The sequence below is a fragment of the Microchirus variegatus genome, assembly GCF_963457635.1.
Source record: "Microchirus variegatus genome assembly, chromosome: 4".
NCBI classification, from domain to species: domain Eukaryota; kingdom Metazoa; phylum Chordata; class Actinopteri; order Pleuronectiformes; family Soleidae; genus Microchirus; species Microchirus variegatus.
Window position 1 is genome coordinate 29,720,582 of NC_139805.1, and position 10,354 is coordinate 29,730,935.

The 10,354-nt window shown below is 41.2% G+C and overlaps 1 protein-coding gene across 1 annotated transcript; it reads right to left on the reverse strand.

Moving 5' to 3' along the window:
* Positions 1 to 71: 71 nt before the first annotated feature.
* On the reverse strand, positions 72 to 7,640 carry dnajc14 (DnaJ (Hsp40) homolog, subfamily C, member 14). The gene is made up of 6 exons (XM_083888741.1): positions 6,241 to 7,640; positions 5,936 to 6,042; positions 5,536 to 5,655; positions 5,255 to 5,415; positions 4,606 to 4,708; positions 72 to 4,126 (listed from the first exon to the last, which is right to left on the reverse strand). The coding sequence occupies exons 1-6, from the start codon at positions 7,519 to 7,521 to the stop codon at positions 3,835 to 3,837; spliced, it is 2,064 nt and encodes a 687-aa protein (XP_083744867.1). The 5' UTR covers positions 7,522 to 7,640; the 3' UTR covers positions 72 to 3,834.
* Positions 7,641 to 10,354: the final 2,714 nt, after the last annotated feature.

The window sequence follows — 10,354 nt, forward strand, 5'->3', positions numbered from 1 at the left end:
ATCAGCAGATGCTGCCACATTTTTTGTTGCATATATGATCATGTGTTTTTTTTTCCATTTTAGAAGAGTTAGTCGGTGAAGGACAAAATATTTTAATTATAATAAATAGTCTATTTTTATCCATATACATATATACAGTATATATGCAAGTGTATAATTTACAAGATGAACTATTTTACAAGGTCTAGGCCAAGAAATATTTGTTTTGTGAACATTCAGAAGTAAACATTTAACAAATGAGTCTTCTGATCGTGAAAAGCCTATAAAACTTTAGTTTGTTTTGAAAACAAATGACAAGATCTATTATTTTCAATACAAATGTGCTTTTATTATAGATTTAAGAAACTGAAGCCTCACCCTGACATGATTGTGTTTAAGTATCAATTAAAAATAAAGCACAAAACACTGCCATGTCAAACTCGTAATCATCTTAAACTTCTGTTCAGTAAAATCAGGCCAGCCTGTGTTAAATATCCGCTATACTTTGTAAATATGAGCTCAGTGCTGGAGGGATTTACTGGTTCACTGCCAGAGGAAATATCACCTCACTGCCTCTGATATGTGTGAAGGAGTTTCTTTGAACTTGCAGTTATGATAGTGGTATTGTATTCTCATACTCTGTCCTATCTTATCTATAAAAGGATATGATTAGTCAAGAGAGGAATTGAGACTTGAATCAGGTATTGTGCAGGAATCTCTCTCAAACAGCACCTTGTAAGGAGCAGAGGGACACACATGTCCTGCCCCTTTTCCAGGATTGTACCTTCATAAGTTAAAAGGTCAGACAATGGAAAAACCATATGAGGTAAAACAGTGACGATTTGCAGGACTTCTTCAACATTAAATTAAATGAGGCCAGTTTGAAGTGTTGGAACCTGAGGGAGATACATTCAAGAAATGCTATTAACTCAATGACCAGAATCTACACAGACATGTTGCATATAGGAAATCATCTTTATTTTGAAAACCAGAGAGCGGGGAAACGAAAAAACCAACAGTGATATTTTTAAAACCGTTTGCCAGCCAAGAAACTCGCTACACAATTCCCTACAAAAACCCTGATGATTGTCAGATATTTTTTGCAATACTTCTGCATATTCTGTTGAAAAGAAAAGAAAAACTCTTTTAAGTATTGGCTCTCCCTTTAACCTTCTGGACTTTAAACTGCTACCTTTAACAACCACAAGGTGGGGACGTGGTAACAAATAGGTGTGGTTCTGTGACGGGGACTGAAGTGGATATCTGACGGTTTATCAACATTGCAAAGTTTTTTCCTGAAAATATTGGTAACGATGTAATGAATAAAAAGAAAAATACAAGAAACTTAAATGTCATTCTGTAATTTTGTTGATTTTATGTTGTCTGGATATCACATGGTAACAATCTCAATTTAGCTCTCACAGTTTATAAATGGACCCTGATCTTCTTTCAGGCTCTTACATTGTTTTTACCCAGATTAATCCTTAATCCTTGATATCATACATTTACATTTAATCAATCCATGTCTGGAAAACCGTCCAGAACAAGAAAAGTTGAACGGAATTAACACAATGTACTGCTTTGATGAACTTTTGAAAGCAAAATTTGCAAAGAAAAAATCCCACAAAAGCTACATTATGCAAAAAATATTTAAGATTCTCCAGATGGTAAGTGAAGTGCAATGGTCGCCCACTCAAATGAGATCTTTAGATATCATTGTCACTCATTAAACTCTTTTCTTTTCACCAAAAACGTATCTAGCGTAATGAGCTACACCTCCTACTCAGCCACAGCTGGAGGAGTCTGATGAAATCACTGATGACTGTTGAAAATCCTGTGATGTTATTACAAGCGTGGGACGGTGGGAGTGCAAATGAACACAAACGAAACAAAACTAAAAATGGCATTCTTGCTCAACTGTCAATATAAAAAAATAGCCTTTTATCAAATGCCTTCTACCACTAAAGCTTCACAATCTTCACATATCAGGTGTAAACAATAACAATTCTCAAATGAACGGATGGAGATTAGTGTCTTTTTTTTCCTTCTTCGTCTTCAAGAAACCAAAGCCAGACAACAAACACAGTTCATGTTGTTACAAGCAGCAACACTGAGGAGATTACAAGGATGTTAAGATGTATTTGTTCTGGAGATTTGTGACCTTGACATTCTGAAAACCATTTAAACACTTGGAAGTCAAAATGAGAATATTGTTTAAGGGCCCTTTGCCCAGCCGCCACTTTGACAAGTCAGAGGAGGAGAGTCCCAGGTGTGAATCATGATGAAGTAATGATGGCCCTGTTTATTTAGCTTCACAATCACACTGTCATGACTTACATGAACTGAATAGAGCCATTATTAATGAGCTCACTAACACCTGTGCAGAACCGCTGCTACGTAAAGGGTCCACTGTAAGCAGCTAAGAAACACTGCGATTGAGGCGCTCATCTCTCTCTCAGTTGTAGAATTATTTTCGACCGGAGATTTTATTTCTTAAGCATCTTCTCCTAAAGCCAAAACAGCTTCAACCACTTAAACTATGCAGATGAAACATGCTGCATTTTTTTTACTGTGGAGCTATTAATAATCATTAGGGACAAAAATAACGTTGCCGTTTACAGACAGTCAACTTATAATGGACACAGTCTCTTTTCAATAGGCCAACATTAAAAATCAGTAAAGTGGTTACAGGGCAGATCAACAGGGGGCAGTATGAGTCCATTTAACACAGTCTTTTCCAGCAAATAAAGGTTTCAAAATGTCAAGGTTTCACCAAATAAAGGTTTTAACACAAACTGAATTCACTCCTGCTGTTATATTTGAACCTCGGTTGTAATTATATTGCCAATCTTTAGTCCAAGACAAAAAAACAGCAGGGAGATTTACAAATGAAAACAATATCACAAAATAAATTACACCTTTTTCCACTTCACTCTTATTTCTTGACAGCATCACAGGTTATTATTTCTGGCTTCTCATGTTCACAAAATCTGACAGGGCTGTGTTAAAATGTACCTTTTAAACATCAAACCAAATTGTATTAAAAGGGCTCCAATGACTGGTGTGATTCTCATTCACTGAGCCACGCTTACTCAAAGTGTTGATGCCATCTCTCAGTGTATGTGTGCCTATGACCAGAGAACCACACCAAAGCCCTGCTGAAACTAAACCCTGGCCACAAACAGGTCAGCTCACACGAGCAAGAGTGGTTACTGTGCAGTACGCACACACAGTGAGTGAGTTCACTTGTGTTGCTTTTGGCTGGTTTGGAGTCTTTTCTTAAAAGATGGTGGGCAGAGTGTAGATCTAGAGGTTGACCCACATGCCGCTATCGTGAGTTAAACACTGACACAGTGATGTTGCTCATATCTTGTTCATGTGGAGTATTGTGATAATTTGCGGTCCAGCAAACTGCAAACCCTCTTCAACAGTCAGCCGTAAAAATCAACGTCTTGAACTGAGCATATGCAAAACGATAACAAAACTGAGAGAACTGAAGTGTTGAAATGCAGGTGATTAATCATGCTTTGCAGGATTTGGCAGGAAATTATGTAAGGAAAAATGTTTCATGACAGCATCCTGATAAGGATTTAAATGCCAAGGCTACAGTCGTCTTACAGACCAAGAGAAACAGAAAGGTAAAATGAGAGGTAAAGCACCGTCGTCATACTTGTTCTCAGTCCACACACTCTGCTTCATGAATCACTTTATTTCTCCTCTGGCTGATCTGAGCGCAGCCTTGTCCACGTTAATATTCTCCAGTTCAGAGCTTGGCATGCCGACAGGCAGGCAATAGACAAACATGGCCATTATTAGTTGTGTCCCTGTGTTGCTTCATTGATACACTGAGAGGCTTCACCTCTGGAAGGGTTTCCGGACCTTCTTTCTTCGCCTGGGGGGTTTGCCACCTTCAGCCCAAGTCTCGCTGGACTCAGGCCGGTGACTCCCTGGCATGTTGAAGCCTGGCTGGCTTGGGGGAGGAGAGAAGGGGGGCACTCCAGCACCAGGTGGGGGATGCTGAGGTGGGCCTGAGGGAAAGAAGCCCCCATTGGCAGCCATGTCAGTAGGAGGTCCTTTGAAGATGCGGTTGAAGAAGTCCTGCAAATCGGCGGGATTGGCTGGACCTGTAGACTGTTCCGAGGTCGCCCTGGAAGGAAAAAACAATATGTTTCAAGACTGTTGCTATTAACAACTCTTTTGTCTCTTAACAAAAGCAAATGAGTCATGTGACGTCTGATATTTTTTTCTGTATAAATTAGGCTTAAGGGGAGGGATAATTATCTGTATTAACAAATAAATATGTCATCATACAAACAGTTAAAGTGTTAAACATTACCACAACAGTACACAACACAGAGATGACACCTCCTACACTACACACAGCAGGTTGCTATAAAAAAAACAAAAAACTCAAATTTGTATTGCAATTGAAGGAGATAATTTACTGTTGTCAGAAGACATTAAAAACATCAGACACATGATAGATGAAAATGTGGAAAAATTAAAGCTCAGATGAAAATGATTATATAACAAATAGAATAGGTGAATAGAGAACTTGTAGGGCCCCCCGACAGCCTTTCAGATTTCGATTTTTGTCACCTCACTTCTTCACCGGAGTGGACGTACCTGTGTCGTGCAGGGTTGCTGTTGTTCTTTGAACCAAAGGAAATGTGATAGGGCACACGGTGCGTGTCAGGAGAAATGCCTATTCTTTGACAGCCTGCCCACTCTGAAACATGACAGAATTACAATGGGTTACAACCAGAGACGTACTGCAGCATCAAGAACGCCTCATACTGAAAATACATGAACTCGTACAACCTACATAATGTTGTTAGTTAACTCAGTACTGAAGGAGCCTCTCTATGGGAACCGTGTTCCCATAGAGTGGCGTGGTTCAGTTTGGTACAGTACGTTTTTTTTTTTGCATTTCGATGTGGAATAGTACTTAAATAACCAGCCCCAACCGTTCCATTTTTTGGGTGTCCTGGCTCCACCCAGGACAGTCAGCTTATTGGGGTGACAGAAAAACATCACTCCCTTGTGACTGGTATGACTCAACTTTTCACGCTGACAAAGCCATCGGGCACAGCCCACAACCCGCCTACCAAGTAAAGGTAATGTTCTCAGTCAAAGCGTAAGCCTGGCCCAGGGCTTTAACATTCCAAACCATACCCTACTGTACAAAACCAAACCGTACCATGATGGAAACAGCATAAGATGACAAAGTGAGCCATCTTCACAGAAATTACAAGACAAATGTCCTGACGTTCACCTGTGATATCATAGACTTTGCCATCCATACAGGCAAAATACGTAATGCGTAGGCCCAACATGCTTGACTCAGCCCACAGGTCCCCCTCCTCAGCACTATGGCAACGGTTACATTCAGCACAGAAACGGGCCTCGGCTGGATCGCGATCCATCTCAAAACGCCTGCACACAGACAAGTCACAAAGAAAAACACAAGTGTCGTGAAAGATCTGCTGCCGAGATGTGTGTGTTGCACAGTGTTAAAGATCATTCAGATGCTGTTGCAGAAATGTAATGACTTACTTGTGTTTGCCCTCGCACTTGGTACACATCATGGTATTCATGGCTTCCTTCAGGTCATCCTGCAGCTTAGTGAGGAACTCATTCATGGACTTCGAGAGCTCAGTCGCTGCCATGCGTTTCCTGTGTGGGAGTGAATCAAACAACAGGCAAACAATGAAAGTCCACTGTCACTGTCTGCTGAAGGGTCGTTCACTTTACAGTGGTGCACAAAGAGGGAACATTATTCTACTGATATTACCACTGTGTGATTAAACACAATATTAGATTTGTCAGAGAAAATGATTACCGTAATAATGGATTCAAAAATAAATAAATAAAGTCAATGTTTTGAACCACCAACCTTTTATATCATTGTTTTGTTTGCTTGTCCTTTGACCATATGTTTTCTGTGTGTACTCACAACTCGTACTCTCGTCGTGTCTCTGGATTACTGACAATATCCCAGGCAGCCCTCAGTACTTTAAAGGCCTCTCCAGCTCGTGGGTGTTTATTCTTGTCTGGATGGACCTGAAAAACACAGTTTAAAAGGTCGGTTGAGTAAAGGAGAAAATGTTGGCCTTAGCTGCAATTTATTAGTCATAATTTTAGACATCCAGGTGTAACTTTTAAAATACACAGTTGGTACTTTTAACTCAACTTCAGATCTTTATCACACACACGCACGCACAAACACACGCACGCACACACACACACACACACACACACCTGGACAGCCAGCTGTCTGTAGGCCTTCTTCAGCTCAGCCTCAGTGGCGTGCACCTCCACACCGAGCACTGTAAAGGGGTCGAGCTCATTCTCTGGTATCTCAACCAAAGCCAGAAGTCTCTCCAGCTCCTGGCCTGAGTGGCTCCTCCCTCCTCTGCTCGGTGACTCAGGTGTAGATGGTTGTGTGTAGACATCTCTCCTAAAAAACTTTTGAACTCTCTCCAGCAGAGATGCAACTCGCTTCCAAAACTTTGATTCCTGAAAAGCTGTCCAGTAGCGTTTTCCACGCTCTCCACCAAGTCGGACAACTAAACCCTTTGCCCACTGTGACCCAAGGATGACCAAAGCACTGAAAAGTTTGAAACAAGATAAGGCAGCTGACTTTACCCACTTCACTAACCAAACTATTTTATCCACAGCTTCCACTCCTGCACATTTAGTCCAATTGAAAATCTGACTAGCATCTGCTTTCATACCATGTACATCTGTGATCTTTAAAAGGAGCTTCTGTCCAAAGTTGTAAAGTTTCACTCCTCCAGTTTCCACACCAACTCCACAATTGTGAGTTAATGTGACAATAATCTCAATCATCATGTGGACACAGGAGATGCACCAGAAGCTGAGAGACTCTGACAGCATCTCCTTGAAAGCTAAGACGAGCTGTTTGCCAGTCCGCCTGCGGCCCCGGTTCTGCTGATGGTGATGATGGTTACGTCTGCGGGTCTGCTTATGCCGGCCACCACTGGACATAACATTGCTTTTTTGAGTGGAGGCAAAAGTGCTTTGACTGCTTTGCTCCGAAAAAGAACCACTGCTCTTCAGTTTGCACCGCCGTCCACTTCCCAGGTTCCTCCAACCAGACTCTCCATTCATGTGCTGCTGCTCCTCCTCAATTTCATCCTCTTCCCGACTCACAGCCTGCACATTCTCATGATCTGTGGTGCCGTCATGCTCAAACCCATCTGAAACCTGCTCTTCTTCATCGTCTTTGGCCTCTGCAAATCCACAAAACTCTGCCTCACCAATGTTTAAGTCCTGTGGAGTGGCAGAGTTTGAGGTGTCCTGAGATTTGTGACTGGATGTTTTGTCATCCTGGTCACAGTCATCATCCATCTCTCTGGCCTCACACTGACTAGATTCGGTCACTAAGGTGTAAAAACCACCAGGGATCTCCTCATCAGTGTCTGTAACTTCATCCATCTCCTTATCAGCTGCTTCCCTCTCCATGTCCCTTACAGCTTTTTGATTAATGTGCTGTGAAATTGGAAACTCTGAGAACATGACATCCTAGATCCATATTTTCTGGGAACATTTCCCCAGACTCTCATCAAAAGGTGAGACTGGGGGCTCCTACAAGTCAGGCTCAGGTCCACCATATCAGCAGCCACTTGCAGATGTCAAAAGCCTTGAACACACCACACAGCTCACATCATGCATCAAGCTGGTCACTGAAATAAACAGAATGAAATATTAATTAGCATATATTTACAATATTTCACCGTTTTACACTTTCCAAAATAATAAACGGAGAGCAGTCAGTGTTGACACTAGGCCACTGTGGAAAATGCTAAGGGAAAAGAAACATATGTATAAGGTTTAAATGCAGTAACAGTGATAGTGAGGCTTTTTTTTTCTTTGAAAGCAAAAAGAGTTTGGAACATGTGATGAGGGTACAAGAGGGGCTTTAAGTTGAGGATCCTTTATATTCTGATCCAGACATGACACATCTACTTAAAGTGCTTCTCTAGAAAGGAGATAATCAGTGGCCACTTCAAGGCTTCCAATCCAGTTGCAGCACAATCACCAGCTTTTGCAGGAGTTCTTACAGCTATCTCTCACTGCAACAATGAAGCACATCCACCCATCCTACACAATTTCTCCAGATGAAAGACCCGGTAAATATGGGGTGATGTGGTGGTTGTAAAGACACTGTGGTGCAGCACACGGATCTGAACTGCTTATTTGATTCAGCAGCAGGAGTTAAAATTAAAGACACAGCTGCCCCTTGAAGTGCCTGTTGCTCTTGCCTAATCAAGCTTCTCTACCACACCCTGCAGAAAGGTCATTAGTTCTGATTCATCATCGTAGTTCAGCAACCTGTTACCTTTCTTTAAAAAAGACCTTGCTGATCATCAGGAGCACCTTGCAGATGTAGGACAGGCAATCAACGTACAGTGCACACATGAATATTTTGATCTCGGATATCCTTCTATAATTTTGATAGTGCCTGAAACCATGCTGTTATATCGATCTTCTCACCTATCCATCCAAGTTCGCCACTGCTAATCTTGACATATGAAACCTCCTTTGAAGTATATTGGAGTTATTTTAACGTTATGCCATACATTAATGATTAACTTACATGACATGTGCCAACACGACCTTATTTTCCCAGACGTTTTAGAAGTGACTGGATTCATTCGGATGTTGGAAAATGACGACAACCATAAACTACACTGCTTTACCGTTTGCTAGTTCAGCTAGCCAACGAGGAACACGGTTGACAAACACACGTCCGATCTGCAGTAACAACTATTCAACCTTTCAGATGCAATAAAAAAAACGGAATGTGTAGTTCAAAAAGGTGACGCCTGTGAGTCAGACCTCGTGTTAAGACAACTCTGATAACAACAGTAGCAGATGTTAAAGCAGGCGGCTAATGTTAGCAGGTGGCTAGACTGTTAGCAGGAGGAAGAAGTTGGTCAGCTGGACGACAGACAGCCGCTACTGGGGCTAATATTAGCTTTCGTTTGCCACCAAAGCAGGCGATATTTTGACCTAACGAAGTCTCACACAAGGTTAAAATGCCAGCAGGGCAGCAGACTGTCAGCGCTGTCAGCCAACCGAGAAGCTAACTGTTAGCTACTAACATAATAACGAGACGGACAAGCTACTATTTACGACTGTGCCCTCCTGTGGGTCTGACGTGTAAAAAAAAAAAAAAGAATGTTAAGGGCACCGGGCGAGCCTGGTAAGTACATTATTATTCAATTTTGCATTCAAACAAACTAAATGTAATATATACCTCTCATATAACTGTGTAACCTTGTTTGTTAAGAGATAGCCAAGTGTCCGTGGTGTTTTTAATAGACACTTCTTCTTCTGTTGCTTCTTCTCGTACTTCTTCTTCCTCCTCCTAGCTCTTCTTCTTCATCATCCTCTTCCACGACTGCTACTCCTACTTCATCGTTCATTTCTGACCGTCAAGAGACAACAAATGCTCACTGCTGCCACCTGCTGACGTGGAGTTGACTGCAGCTTGAAATGGCGTTTGTTCGAAATGGGCCATTTGCCATTTTGACAGGTCACATGATAAAAATACAGGTGTATACAATAAAATTGTGATTGTAAATCTAAATCTGTGGACGATATGATTGGATGTCTTACAGGGTCTCTTACGAGTTGCAATTGCTGGTTGACTCGATACACTCACATCAAACAAAAAAGCCATTAAAACCTCTCACTTAAATATAAAATAATAATAATAATGATTGTTATTATTATTATTACTGTATTATCATTATTTTGATTTAACTCATATAGAATAAAGATGTTATGCGGGGGGGTTTTACTGGAAACCTACAAATGATGAATAGACACACAGTATATCCATGTCATCACTACCTGGTGTGGCATTGCAGACATACAGTATAGCAAAGTGGTATATGAGAAGGGTTCTTGTCCACTTGATACGACATTTGCCCTGCGATGGGATGGTGTCCTGCCCAGACCGTACTGTAAAGCAATAGACAATTGATGGATGGGAGATGCAAAGAGTGGTTATGTAAGAATGTGGCCAAAAACGGTTACTACATTCAAATTCAAAATACCGAGGTCTTTTAGGTTTCGTTTTCTGGCGTAACTGGCAACCCGTGGTTGCTCAGCAGCGGAGAATCTACTGACTGCAATGATTGGTAGAAGGTGGTAGGTGGCGCCACAAGCCAAAACATGATTTGCAGTCTCCAAAAGATTTTTTTTAATGCAAATATTTTGGCTGTACTGATGTTGGTGGTGAGTTCAGTTTGTTATAGGAACATTATTCCTGAGTCTCTGTGACATATTAGGAGGATTTTATGGCCAGATGATTTAGATTTATTACATAATGCACCTTTAA